At 41.2% G+C, this 14,957-nt stretch overlaps 1 protein-coding gene across 2 annotated transcripts in view; it reads right to left on the minus strand.

Annotated features, from left to right (window-relative positions):
- LOC137377501 (mastermind-like protein 2) overlaps window positions 1-14,957 on the minus strand; it is a 381,717-nt gene that overhangs the window by 93,907 nt on the left and 272,853 nt on the right. The window contains exon 1 of one of the 2 annotated variants that reach the window (XM_068047165.1): window positions 11,394-11,644. The exons of the other annotated variant lie outside the window; for it this stretch is intronic. Within the exon in view, the coding sequence (XP_067903266.1) occupies window positions 11,394-11,447 (54 nt within the window). The 5' untranslated portion in view covers window positions 11,448-11,644. Of the gene's footprint in view, window positions 1-11,393; window positions 11,645-14,957 lie in introns of those variants that run through there. 2 annotated transcript variants of the gene reach the window in all.

The raw sequence follows: 14,957 nt of genomic DNA on the forward strand, positions 1-14,957 counted from the left end.
CTGGTTACTGAAAGATGCTGGATCAGGAAACAAAGGCACTTTTATTGCAGCTACTACACCACAGAGAAGTGAAGCAGAGAAAACAATAACAGCGTTCAGCTTTGTTTCAGTTTACAAAGAAAGCACAGTTTGTGCAAGGCTGGCTTCAAGACAGAATACCAGTTTTACAGAATACATACAAAAAGACACACAGACACCCCGAATCTCGGCCAAACGCAGCTAAGTATATAAAATTAAGAACTGCTGAATAAAATAATATTTTCATTTCCTCCCTCTAAAAGGAGCACCTGCTACACTGAAATTAACCTTTTTTGAAAGTATTTATGAAAGGCTCGAGCTAATGGATCACTCTTGCCGATCTACCAAGCTATATTTATCGCCAAAACAGATTCCCCTGACACTATTATAGATACAATTCTGTTGTCCTGGAATGAGGCTGGGTGTAACTGACAAGCAGGTTGTATCTCTCCATAAAGCAGAATACATTTAGTCAAATAAAAAATACTGTTGAAATAACCATCTGAATCTACAGGACTACAGACTAGTTATACATTAAAACCTAATTCAAAAATCACGCATTACATTGAAAACAGTTTGGGCATTTCATAGTTCTTAAAAGGTCCATGCGTTTGGATAAATTTCTTCAAATAAAATAAAACATGCTCACGTTTATGACTTGATAATTTTACATTCTGTTGTGTTTAATGAAACATCACAGTAAATGCCCATTCTCTTCATTCATTAGTAAGTTTGAACAAAATAGAGCAGCAATTTTGCCTGCAAAGAAAAAAAGCCAAGACCAGCTTAGGACACTTGGAGAAAAGGAAACCCCCCTCATCTTGATAGGTTTAACATAACGTGCTACCACTCAACTAAACAGCGACCAGTTAGTGTGACTGAGGGAGAGGTGTTTACATTGAATAGTTTTAAAGCAGGACCGTCTGTAGACCTACAAAATATGAAATGCAAAGGTCACGGTAAAGTACTAGCTAATATGAAAAAGGACAAAAGTAGCTTCCACAAAGGCTTCAGACAGCAGAATAGAAGTTAAAAGTTAACCAAATGCTTGAAATTCCACAAGGTTGTTGAGCTAATTTTCCTCCAGGTTTGCCAAACCATTCGCCTAATTAACCCAGGAATCAAAGCTAATCTCATTGATGGTTGAGGCCCAAGGCAGCGACACAAATTTGTCTTAATTGTTTTCCATGCAAATTTGCCAAATTGTTACAAGCTTCTGTCAGCTCCACACCTCCTTCATAACAAGGCCATTGATCAGATCTGGCTGGTATTTTCCACACTTCAAATCAGCTTTCCAGTCCTGAAACCCAATTTACATTTCAAAATAAGCAAAAGCATCTCTACGACATACTGCAACCGCAGAAATGATTTTAACAATGATCTTGTACATGTAGAACCGGAGCTATGTGCCAAGCATTTCGTAACTTAAGTCACTTGAATGCAAATGAAGGTATAGGTGTTAAACTTAAGCTTAATATCGTCAAAAAAAAAGAAAAGAATATCGTCTAAATGAATTGCTCTTTGTTCTAGATGGATTTACACGTTTGAGAACACCAAGAATAATTCCATAAATGTAGTTTAACCCGATTCAGTAGTACGCGGAGTGTACTTTTAGCACGAGTTAAATTACTCACAATCCTCAAATTCAGAGGCATTACATTAGATGTAACTGGATCCACAGATTTTCTAGTTTCAAGTTAACAATGTTGAGCTAATATGAGTGATTGGAATAAAAATACTGCAACACCAATTAAATGCTCTTTGACGTTTTCATTGCATTCAATATTTATCAGCATAACATTTCTAAGGAGCTGTGCTTTCTAATTAAAGGTAGTGTAACAGGAACAGCACAATCTCCTTTTTGATTGTTTATTTCCACACAATGCACTCTTGCAGCCTGCAAGAGCCTGCGGGGACAAGACCGAAGTAGGTCAGCTCAGTCTGTAATTCGCACGAAAAGATCCCATTAGACAGCCTTCTGGGGCAAAGCAGAAACGCACAAAACTGACAGTGTAAATGACACATAACAAACAGCCATAAGTTGTCTTCAGCACATCTTTTTATTTATCCTCGTAATACGCAGTGAGCCCATTCTCCCATCTATCATCCATTTAACGTATAACATCTTCTATTCTTTCCCTTTTTAGTGACAATCAGGTTTAAGTTGCCATTAGCTAAGACAGCTAAATACGATTCATGGCTTTGTTTTGGCTACATTTTATATTCACTCCCTTTTAACACAGAAGATCATGTTGAATGCCTTTAGTGTAAATCTTCAGCGCGCGCCCTACTCCTTCGTTATTGTTTGGTCGGATTGCAAGAATTCTTCGCTGCCCACTTTAAACCTTGAACGATTTCTGGCAGATGTGATACTTGTTAGCCTAACAGAGGGCACAAACAACACAAATCCTTCAGGATTTGGAGTTCCTTTATCAAGTGGAAAGGCCACACAGCTGTTCATTGCAACTCGTAGGAGCATTTCTTCAGCATTTTCCAACACTTGCCTTAGTGACTTTGGCAGCTAACGTTTACAGTATCCCTATTTCACTCACCTTTGGGGGGGGGGGGGCGTTAGGTTAAGGTTTTCTCCCCCCTTTAGAGAATGAGTAAGCCCAACAGATTCAATGAAGATGCCCAGATATTCTGTGCGGTGGGGCGCTAATGAATGCTGCCTCAGAAGATGATGAGAGAGTGCTCATTGTTGAGGATCGCCTGAAGCTCCTCCTCTCCACATGGCAGACAATTTCCTATCCCCGTACCCTTCTGTAAAAAGAGGGATGTGATGTCATTGTTCAATTTAATTTGTAAAATAGGATTTGGAAGTGAAAGAGTATTTGGAATTGTGAACGCTGTAGCGAAGGTCTTAGTGGATTATTTAAACACAACAGATTGGAATTTGAAATGCACGAGTTTATTTTCACAACAGTTTAACTCCCAACTTCAGATCAGTCAGCTAGAGTTTACACGGGCTTGGTTGTAACCTGCTTGCAAATTGCTTCAAAGAAATTGACCTTTAAAAGATTTAGCAGATTATTTGCATCCTTGACATCTGATCTCTTTGTACCCATTTCTAACTTGGAAGGAGGGTTTGCAGAATGTAATTCAAAACTCATGCCTTTGAGGACTCATTCATTTCTTTTTGGTTTAAAAAAAAAATCAAGTTTTTTTTACATCAACCCAATGCTAAAATAATGGACTTATGAAGAGGGAGTCTATGATTCTGCTTCAGTATTTTAATACATTTTAAATGCTTTGACATTTTTCACTTTAGTGATAAGCCTTAGTTTCGATTTGAATTTGGAAATAGTAATTTAACGAGTAAGAAGGGCTCTCGCATCAAAAACATTGCAATACGTTTATTACAACATTTAAACATGTTTTTTCTTCCTCTGCGCCAGACTGGGCCACATGTGACAGTAAAATGGGAGGATACTACAGGGACATATCAAGCAGCAGTAATGGGCTTTCTGCAGCTGGAGAAACAAACAATGTGGAATGGCAATTTGGATTTATTGGAACCTTATGCTGCTTTCGCTGCTGTAGTTCGGTTAGTTAAAAGACATGGAACAAGTGACTATTAGCCTGCTGTATACACTTCCAAATTGCTAGGTTACATTTTGGTATCCAAGGACTTTTTTGCCACAAACATTAGAGAAGTCGATAAATTAAAAACTTCTGTTGGGCAGATTTTCATTAAGCCAATTTTCCTCCCTAACTGAAATCAGACGGCCATGAATAATCCATAAATTAACTGGAACAGGTGAATTTTCAATTTAGACATTATGCTTTTCCAAAGCTTTTGAGAGATCTTGGAAGGGGAAAGAGGCAGGAAGAGCAAAAATGTTTGGTCCGTCAGATAAATTACAGCACGCCAACATTCTCTGCTATTTCCCAACCAATCATACCATGGAATCTGGGAAATTCAAGGACTTTCATCCAAATAGCCCCAGCTGCTCTGCGCTTTGTCCTTTTAAATAGATATTGTTAACTGACTGAACACCTCGTTAGTCAAAAAAACTGTGAAAGAACAAGATTCAAAAAGAGAGACTGCCTCAAATCTTATTGAGAAGTTCATCAGGGAATTTAATTTCTGACCATTGATTGCTTTTCCTTGTGCAGACAGTATACAGCCAACAGTCATACCTGGGAGACTAGCTTTAGATTAACCACTGATGCAGGTACAGATGAAATTGTACTTGGCACAGCTGCGACATTCTCCCTGTACATATCATGCCATAAATGCAGGCAGAACACAGGTCATTTTACACCTTTTTACAGCTATTATGACTAATAAAAACAATGTAGGAGGCCCCAGAAAGGCAAATGTTCTTCTGCTGATTAAACCCTAATTCTTGGGATTTCATATTGTCAACATGATCTGGATAGTAATTGGACTGAAAAAGGGACTTCAAAGTTGCTTCGACTAAACGGATCTAATGAGGGGAAGGCGAATCTACAAAAAACTTTGTATGAGAAAAAGGGAAGTGTTCTCACCAAGGATCTGCACTTGAAAGGTTGCTCTGGATCTGTGTCAAAAGCGCATTGCCCCGTTTATTCCCAATATTTTACATTTTAGGCGTGGAAGCAACATTTGAAGGCAGTGTGCCGCGTTACAGGTTTCATCCAGGACAAAGAAAAGTCGTTCTTATCCTTTGGCACACGGTACATCTTACCAATGAGACATCTCCTGTTACTTAATCAGCAGAACTTCCAACAGTCATTCTCAACTAATTATCTTCAAGAAAAAGTAATGCTCTGAACACAGTGTGCGTATGGCTGTAATTCAATTAGCAGGCTGTTAATAGAGATCTGGTAGCAGTAATAGGTTCAAGATAAGTATAGTAACAGTTTTTGACCTAGAAATTTCTGATAGGGAATGCATGCACAAATTTAAAAATCCGCAGCAATCGCCAGAAATAATTTTTTAAAAACTAAAATTTCTTGGAGCTGCGTCCTTCTGTTAAAAAAAATGACGAACAATCTCGTCACCTCATACTTAAATGCAGAAAACTCTTGATTCGCAAATTTTGGCGCAAATTAATTAAAACAATGCTATTACAATAAGGAGAGGATAAAAAGGGAGGGAGTTCACTGATATGGATTTTCTTTAAAGATGCATTTTTCAGATGTTTTTAAAACATGTACGCACAATTGAGTAGATTCTTGATCTCACACCACTGCAGGCACCTCGCTTATTGCTCGATGCATTTTATTTCTCCTGTAAGTTCGGGTACTATCGTTTAAAAAAGGTACAAGTTATCTGTAATGCATAAAGCAGCAACGGAAGCTGTTCGATTGGGATAATGTTCAGTACAAAGCAAGATGCACGCAAGCAGCAACCGATTACACTGCAGATTGCCAAACAGCAGCCAGAATTAAATCAGAAGATTTTCAAAAGTTCTTCCCAAAGCTCACCCACCTTCTTACAATGCAACAAAGCTAATCTGACCGTTAATAGCATCAAATAGTGAAAAAAATGGGTCAAAGATTAACAAAAGGTGTCAGGGTAAAAGGTTTGCAAATTCAATTTTCGGGGTTGGGAGCCAGAAATAACCTTCAGGACCATGTAGATTTGTTCTGTCCTTAAGTGATTGACTCAAAGCTGGTGTTCGAAGTCAGAAGCATCAAACAAGAGCTCTGTGCCTGGCAAAATGCATTAATCTGTGACTCCGCTACTTTAAAAAAAAAATCCCGCACTTCAGCGGTGCTACCAAGGTTACCTTTGAGTGACAGGGGGACCGGTTTATTATAGTGATCCATAGTAACCAGTCCCTGTTCATCGATCATTTCTCTTCCTAGCAAGTGACATATGGCTTTGTCTACGCGTGCTCCCTGCATTGTATGTGTCCCTAGAAACACCTATCCTTTCTACTCAGATCAAGCTCTTATCATTATCCCCATCAAACATGATTATTCATTCAAAATTAAAGAATTACCATTTAACTTAAATGATAATGGTTAACTAGACAAATGGGTGACATTATTATTTCTATGTAATACATTTCAATTCTCACCTCTCGTTACATTCCAAAAAGAAACCCTGATTAACATTTGTTGGTATAAACTAGAGAACATTCAGGAAAAGTACACAAAGACTGATCTGGCTCTGGAAACACATTGAACAAGATGCAGACGACTAGAAATGACATTTGTTATCATACCATTCAGCAACAAATCGCAAGAATACAGTGTGACTTAGGTGGACAGGTTGTTCTCAATACAAGTTTGCTGGATTATACACATATCATTGCCAGAAAAAGGGAGCTAGCTGCAAGCATTCATAGGATTACATAGAATGTTCAGCACAGAAACAGGTCATTTGGCCCACCTGGTCCATGCCAGTGTTTATGTTCCACAGAAACCTCCTTCCACCTCTTCATTTAACCCCATCAACATATTCGTCTATTCCTTTCTGCTTCATGTACTTATCTAGCTTCCCCTTAAATGCCTCCATGCCATTCACCTCAACCACTCCATGTGGTACTAAGTTCCTCAATCTCACCAAGAAAATTTCTCCTAAATTCCCTATTGTATTCATTAGCAACAGATTTAATGGTACCTCGTTCTGGTCTCCACAAAGTTTGTATAGGTTGTGGCACAAAACAAAACAGACTGCAAATTTATAATTTGTATTTTGGCTTTCTCTTCATTGTAAAGGGAAGGGGCAACTGAAATGAATGTGGCAACAATTCCCGCCACATCAGTGTAAATCAAATTAAACTATTTCACTTCACCTCTTTGTTCCTATAACACTGAGGAAAATCCCTACACAAGTCACACTTTACTCTTGACAGGATTTCATTTGAATCTGTTTTGCTCCACTGTTGGCTTGAAATGGTTTCCTGACATCTTTTCTTATCACCATTTTCAGAATGTTTGCGTACCAGTTTTAAAGTTCAGTAGCTCAATGTACTGATGGGATGCATCCAACCCTCGGAAGGAAAACATTCTTGATTCAATTTACAGAAAAACAAATGACTTTCACAGGCCTATAAACAACTACATGACATTAACATCAGCGGTGTAATCTCTTATCTGTCTAGACGCGTACAAAATATCTTGAACTTTGTGACAAATATCCCTTTTACATGCCATGTCTAATTTAGTTTCTAGTATTGACACCAACTGAATTAATCTCAGGCATTCTTCAAGTAGCAACTTGCTCCCAAAGCATGACATAAGATAGATGGCATCACATTACTGCTTGACGTGTACTTTGTTGTACATGGGTACAGGAGGAAATATTCTGTACCCAGTTAGGGCACCCATAATACAAAAAAACACAAGCAGCCATGATTCATATAATTCATGACTCACAGCTGTGCCATTCAGTGGTTCTAGTCCCAGTATCTCTGAACATTCCAACTGAAGTGTTCTTCCAATTTGCCAGGCTGTTAAGTAAAGTACCAAGGTACCTCCCTGATGGGGTGGAATGGGTTCTTTGAGCTTCCTGTTGTCACATGGTGACCATGCCAGAGCCCAGTTATCTGCAGTTGCATTAGATTCTTTGCCAAAATCCAGGGGGCAGTTTTTATTTAAAACAGTAAAAAGCTCTTTAGTTACAACTCAATGTGTAAAAGATAGATTTAACTTTATATAGTGCCTTTCACATCCTCAGCACTTTACAACCAATGAAGTACTTCTGAAGTGTGGACATGGTTATAATGTAGGAAACGCCGCAGCTAGATTTGCACACAAAGTCCCACAAACAGCAATGTAATAATGACCAGATAATGTCTTAGTGCTGTTTTTTGAGGACACCAGCATGAACTCCCAAGCTCTTCATTGAAACAGGGCCATGGGATCTTTTACATCCATCTGAGAGGCCAGGCCAGGCCTCAGTTTAACGTCTCATTGGGAAGACTGTGCCTCAGCAATGGAGTGTCAGCCTACATTACCTGTTCAGTCTCTGGAGTGGGACTGCAGCCAACAACCCTCTCACTCAGACTGCTACCAACTGAGACATGGCTTACATGTATATATGTAATTAATATACATTACTATGTACATTGTAGGCGGTGAATGTACTCAATGTATGATACATTGTGGTGCCGAGTGAAGTTTAGTGGATTGTAAATGTCCTCTGGAGACCAATTCCAGGTAGTGCCAGTGATGAGTGTATATTACGGTGTTGCCACTCTATACAAGTAACTCGTGGGATATGGTTGTCTCAGAGCTGACAATGAGCCCACTTGTTTGCTGCATGTCCTGTGTGTGTGTGTGTGTGTGTGCTGCACTTATGTAGCGCCTTTAAAGTAGTAAAAGGAACCAAGGTGCTTCACAAGTGCGTTAACAAAATTTGTTATTTTCCCCATAGGAAAACCTTTTAAGAGGCAAAATAAATTTCAATAAAAAGTAAAGCGAGCAGCAGGGACACAGGATCTGGAGTGTCACTCGAGTGGAGCAAACAGGATTGTTCCCTGGTGCACCCGAATACTTTTCTTCTTCTTTGGCCCCCTTATCTCGAGAGACAATGGGTAAGCTAGTGAAAGCTTAGCGCAAATCTGGACAACAAGGAAGAAGTGAAGGCAACACATGGGATCATTGACAGCCTTTTGGCCCAAGCACAAGACTGTTCCTTTAACTACACAAATAACACATTCTAGTTCCTGTTTAAGAGTGCGAGGGGGAAGCCTTCGAACACCGTAATAGGTTGATGAAACTTCACAAACTACTTTCCCTAGGCAGAGTGTCGTGTTACATTAAGCACTGGCTCATGAAAGGAGGTAGAATCAGTCAAAGTCATCGTTGATATTTTGTCAATGAAAATAGCCAGCGTCCGATCATTCCAGAGCCAAGAGCGAAAATCTACCGTAATGGGGAAAATTAAGAAGTCACAGAAACGAGAGGAAATATTGACACTACAAAACAGTCTATTTGTTGACTTTAGCTAAGCAACAGTAGAGACACACTTCCGCCTAATGCCTTTGGAAGATCAGTGACGTTTCCAACCCACACAGCTCTGCAATCGCCAATGCACGTCAGCAGGAAAACATTACTTTTTTTTGAAAGAAAAAGTCATGCTTCCTAAATTGGAGTGGTGCTCAGTCCATCGTTACTTCCCACGCACAGTTACGGAGCCAGGGTCCATATACCCTCCGTTTAGTAAATATTTGATCACACCGAGCCTGCTGCCACCCTTCTTGGGACTTCAGATACTTCTTTTATTGGCAGAAAACAGCTGCTCAACTAGGTTCAAGGCCATTTCGTCTCCGCTCCAAGTAGGACCCACATGCTGCAGTGAGCGGGTCAGCTGTTTAATTTCAGATAGTGGGATACAGGAGATGGAACAGAGAGGGAAACGACCAATCCCTTCCTCTCTTTAGAATATAATACCTGAAGAATCTTTCATTTTCCCTTTCCCTGCTGTTTTAAATAAGGCTTCCTACATTTCACAACACTCCAGATGCGTTGCTCGATCTCAAGGATTGCCTTAATGCAAAAGTCCGCTCACTTAAAAAAAATACAATAGTGCCTGATGCCCAGAGAGTATAGGAACCATCAGCAGATTTAGACTGCAGCACCGTTTATGGACTTGTCAATTACACAGTCCCCTCTCCACATTTCAAGTAGGTTTCTTTTTTTTTAAAAAAAGCTTACAAATGATTGAATTCATAATGAAATCATTTTAAAATTGCAATTAGTTCCTTACGAAGATCAAAGCGGAGACCGCTTAGTCCAAGCCCGTGTTTTAAAACAAAGATTAGTAGCCAAGAATAAAAAAAAAGGAGGGGGCGAGGGCATGTTTTTAAACACTGCTTCCGTTTTCTATTATTTTATTCGATGGACCCCCTCAGGTTTGAGTTCATATTCCGATTCCGCGTGGTTTACTGGGAGCAAGGGGACTCTGGAGTAAATGTGACGTACATTCAAGGGCATTGCCTCATGCACGGAAATAGTCGTCACATGGCTAAATGAATAAGTAAAAGTGATCAGTTTTCCAACTTCAATCTGTGACTCAATATTCCGCGGCTCCCCTTCCACCAGCATGCCGTCCATTTACAAACTTAATTACCATAAACTCGGCCCGCACTGACACCATTAGCCTCGCCACCAGCCGCTTACAAATGTTGCTTTCCTTGATTATAACGATTTCTGCAGCCTTCTGTTCCCAATCCACAAGTTTCTGAACATTTAACATGAACCCGTTTGTCCCTCTTCCTCCCTCATTTCAGCCCTTCCCCTCTTTTGTTAAAAAAAATATAGTGCCAAATGTTACAATTAAGGACTGATGGACAACAGTGGTTAACAGGCACTGGCTGCCTTTAAAACATCTGCAACAATTATTCTCGTGTCGAAATTATTTGCATTAAGAGAAATCAAACTAAAGTTAATCGTATGTTAACCTTGGGTTAATGATCCATTAGATCAACAACCTCGCCGTCATTTAACTTCGCAAAGATTATCTTAACGTCTTAAACAAAAACATTTTGCTTTCTGAGACGCCAATTGTGTGCAATCCAGAAACACAATAAAGAGAAAAGCGCCGCTGCAGTTTGACAACAAAATCGCATCCTTTTCGAGTGTATGTGCCAGGAAATTTAAAATCAACTAGAAGCCTTCATTCCTTTAAAAAGACATTTAAATCCTTTTCATGGCCGGCTCTCCCAGGTAACCTCCCCGCCTCAGACAAGTGATGACACCCCGCTGATAACGAGAGACAAAGAGGGGCTTGTTACTGGCTCCCTCAAACTCATCCACATTTAAAAAGGTTCCTGGCAAATACACATCCACTTGCCAATTATCAGCTATTAGAGACAGAGAGCGAGAAAGAGCAACAAAAAACAAATGTTTATAGAAGAGAGTTTATTGCTAGTTTTAAAAATAAAAAAATCCTCTTTAATCCCTGTGCAGTCAATACTAATCCTGGATAAATCAGCTCCTTCCCCGCTCTGCTTCTCTTCAATCGGAAGCTGCTAACAGATTATTAATTACACAGATAAACTACAAGGTGCCAGACATCGAGATGGATCACAATAGACAAAAACAGGAAATATATATACACACACATATACACAGCTTTCGCAATATTTGCTGAATGTCACTGGAGCGAGTGCCCCCGGGGGCTCAAACTGGCGAAACCTATTGAGATTTCGCTGCTTTTAAAAAAAAATACCGTCGCGTCTTACAAACGATAAACTTCCTTATTCTGAATTAATTCTGGTTATTCACAGCGCAACACTGTTTCTGAAAGGGCTTTTGAACAGGCTTAGCTCCTTCCAGTCTTCCGAGATTCCAACTAAGACCAGCTAAACATCAGGCGTTTCTCTCTCTCTCAACCTCTCTCTTTCTCTCAATCTTCGGGTCGACCTTACCACCAGAAAAGCCCGTGCGGAGGATTTTTTTTTTGAAAGCCAAGTTGGGATTCTACATACCGAGATGTGCTGTTCTATGCGAGGTGCTTCGACTCGCTGAGACACTAACAGCATCTTGCAATGTTCGCTCAGGCTTAAAATCCACTTTGAAGAAGAGTAACTGAATATTGCTGCTGCCCTCCTCAAGTCTCAGACAAGTTCATTCCACGGCTTGCTTGCTGAGCGAGCGAGCAGCTGCTGATAATTCTGTGCCTCTCTTGAATCTTGCCGAGTACATTAACATCAGCCCCCAGCTTCCTGGGCAGCGGGCGGAGCTGGCCGCTCAGCTCAGGCTGGATAGGGTAGCTTCTACACAACGTCAGGGAGGGGAGGGAGAGACAAGGGGGATGTACGCCAGTGACTTGCGCAAGCCACTTTCTCCAGAAAGCATTCTGGGCATCGTAGTTCTCGCTGTGACAGGAGAAATGAGACATAAATGTAAGATAGTCACGAATGAATCAAATGAGGAATTCAGAAAAAAACTCCGTTCCCCAGAGGATGATTAGAATGTGGAACTTGCTACCACATGGAGTAGTTGAGGCGAGTAACGTGGAAGCATTAAGAAAGACTTTCATTTATATAGCGCTTTTCACACCTCAGGACATCCCAAAAAGCGCTTTACAGCCAATGAAGTACTTTTGAAGTGTAGTCAGTGTTGTAATGCAAGGAAACACAGCCAATTCGCAGCAGCAAGGTCCCACAAACAGCAATGTGACAATTACTAGATAATCTGTTTTTGTGATGTTGATTGAGGGATAAATATTGGCCAGGACACCGGGCAGAACTCCCCTGCTTCCCGTCAAAGTGGTGTCATGGGATCTTTCACATCCGCCTGAGGGAGCAGACAGGGTCTCGGTTTAACCTATCATCTGAAAGATAGCATCCCCGACAGTGCAGCACTTCCTCAGTATTGCACTGGAGTGTCAGTTAGATTTTAGTACTCAAATCTCTCCAGTAGGACTCAAATTCACAACTTTAATTTAAGATGAAGCTAGCCAAGTACACGAGGGGAAAGGAATAGAAAGATATGCTGATAGGGTGAGATGCAGTAGGTTGAAAGGAGGCTCATATGGAGCATAGAGCAACATGACTGATGGTTCTGTGCTGTGAATACTATGCAATTCCGTCTTCCAGCCGAAAACCTTGATAGTATGCTTCAAGCTGTTCATGACCAGCAGGCACTGCAGGGTATAGAATTTTTGTTTTTATTTTTCGTTCATGGGATGTGGGTGTCGCTAGCAAAGCATCTATTGTCCTTGAGAAGGTGGTGGTGAGCCGCCTGCTTGAAAATGCTGCAGACCATGCGGTGTACACACTCCCAAAGTGCTTTTAGGAAGGGAGCTCCAGGATTTTGACCCAAGGACAGTGAAGGAACAATGATATGGTTCCAAGTCAGGATGCTTTTTTTAATTCTTTCATGGGATGTGGGCATCACTGGCAAGTCCAGCATTTGTTGCCCATCCCTAATTTCCCTTGAACTGAGTGGCTTGCTAGGCCATTTCACAGGGCAGTCAACCACATTGCTGTGGGTTTGGAGTCACATGTAGGCCAGACCAGGTAAGGATGGCAGATTTCCTTCCCTAAAGGACATTAGTGAACCAGATGGGTTTTTTTGACAATTGATGATAGTTTCATGGTACCATTACTGAGATTAACTTTCAATTCCAGATCTCTATTAACTAATTGAATTTAAATTCTACCAGCTGCCAGGGTGATATTTCAACCTGTGCCCCCAGAGCATTTGCCCAGCTTCTGGATTACTAGTCCAGTGATATTACCACTGCGCCACCGTCTCCCCTACATGCTGTGTGACTTGGAAGGGAACCTGCAGGTGGTGGTGTTCCCATGTCCCTGCCATCTTGTTCATCTAGGTGGTAGAGGTCACTGGTTTGGAAGGTGCTGTTGAAGGACTCTTCACAGGTTGCATGTGCATCTTGTAGATAGTACACACTGCTGCCACTGTGCGCTGGGAGTGGAGGGAGTGAATGTTTAAGGTGGTGGATGCGATAACATTAATAACATTATGGTTCAGTTGGGTAGGTACCATTTGCTTTTGTTGAGACTTATTTTGCATAGGGTGAATGTCTTTTAGGTTGATTGGATAATATATTTCTTTCATATATTCATGGTGCCCTGAAAGGAGAAGTTGCTCTGCTGATACTTGCTTGGTGACTATGGGGCAACCCTTATTGGTCCACGAAAATAGACCCAAGCCTCCAGTCTGGAACAGGGAGCAGATAGCTCATTAATGCAGGAGCCGAGAGCCAAATCTTTAAAGATCTGAGTGTCCTTGATTCCAGATGACTTGGAATCCAGCCACCAGTCTGACTGGCTGGTCAACAGAAAATATTTTTCCAGAAGAGGCTCACATTCTCAGATCTTTAACTGTTTGAGTTTTTACTTTTATTAAGTGCCTGCTTCAGATTCAAATTGCACATTCGGCTATGGGTGTGCGCGAGCAGCTCCTGGGCTTTCATGTTTGAAGAGGAGAAAAGAGCTTGCATTTATATAGCACCTTTCACAACTGCAGGACACCCCAAAGTGCTTTACAGCCAAATACGTACTTTTAGACTATAGTTACAGTTGTAATGTAGGAAAATATGGCAGTCAATTTGCACACTGCAAGCTCCCACAAATAATGACCAGATAATCTGTTTGAGCGATAAATAGTAACCAGGGGTAACACCCCTACACTTTTTTGAAATAATGCTGTAGGTTCTTTTACATGCACCTGAGAAAGCAGACAGGCCTTGCTTTAATGTCTCCTCTGAAAGTTGGTACCTTCAACAATGCAGTGCTCCCTCAGTATTGCACTGGAATGCCAGCCAGAATTAATGTGCTCAATAACCTGCTCACTGACACTCAGTTTGGGTTCCATCAGCGTCACTCAGCTCCTGACCTCATTACAGCCTTTGTCCAAACATGGACAAAAGAGCTGAACTCGAGAGGTGAGATGAGAGTGACTGCCCTTGACATTAAGGCAGCATTTGATCAAGTATGGCATCAAGGAGTCCTAGTAAAACTGGAGTCAATGGGAATCGGGGGGAAATTCTCCGCTGCTTGGAGTCATACCCAGCACAAAGGAAGATGATTGTGGTTGTTGGGGGTCAATCATCTCAGTCCCTGGGCATCATTGCAGGAGATCCTTAGGGTAGTGTCCATCTTCAGCTGCTTCATCAATGACCTTCCCTCCATCATAAAGTCAGAAGTGGGGATGTTCGCTGATGATTACACAATGTTCAGCATCACTCGCAACTCCTCAGATACTGAAGCAGCCCGTGTCCCGATGCAGCAAGACCTGGACAACATCCAGGCTTGGGCTGATATGTGGCAAGTAACATTTGTGCCACACAAGTGCCAGGCAATGACTAGCTCCAACAAGAGAGAATCTAACTACCTCAGCATGATGTTCAATGGCACTTCCATCGCTGAATCCCCCACTATCAACATCCTGGGGATCACCATTGACCAGAAACTGAACTGGACCAGCCACATAAATACTGTGACTACAAGAGCAGGTCAGAGGCTGGGAATTCTGTGGTGAATAACTCACCTCCTGACTCCCCAATGCCCGTCCACCATCTA

Source organism: Heterodontus francisci, chromosome 15, assembly GCF_036365525.1.
Source record: "Heterodontus francisci isolate sHetFra1 chromosome 15, sHetFra1.hap1, whole genome shotgun sequence".
Classification (NCBI taxonomy): Eukaryota; Metazoa; Chordata; class Chondrichthyes; order Heterodontiformes; family Heterodontidae; genus Heterodontus; species Heterodontus francisci.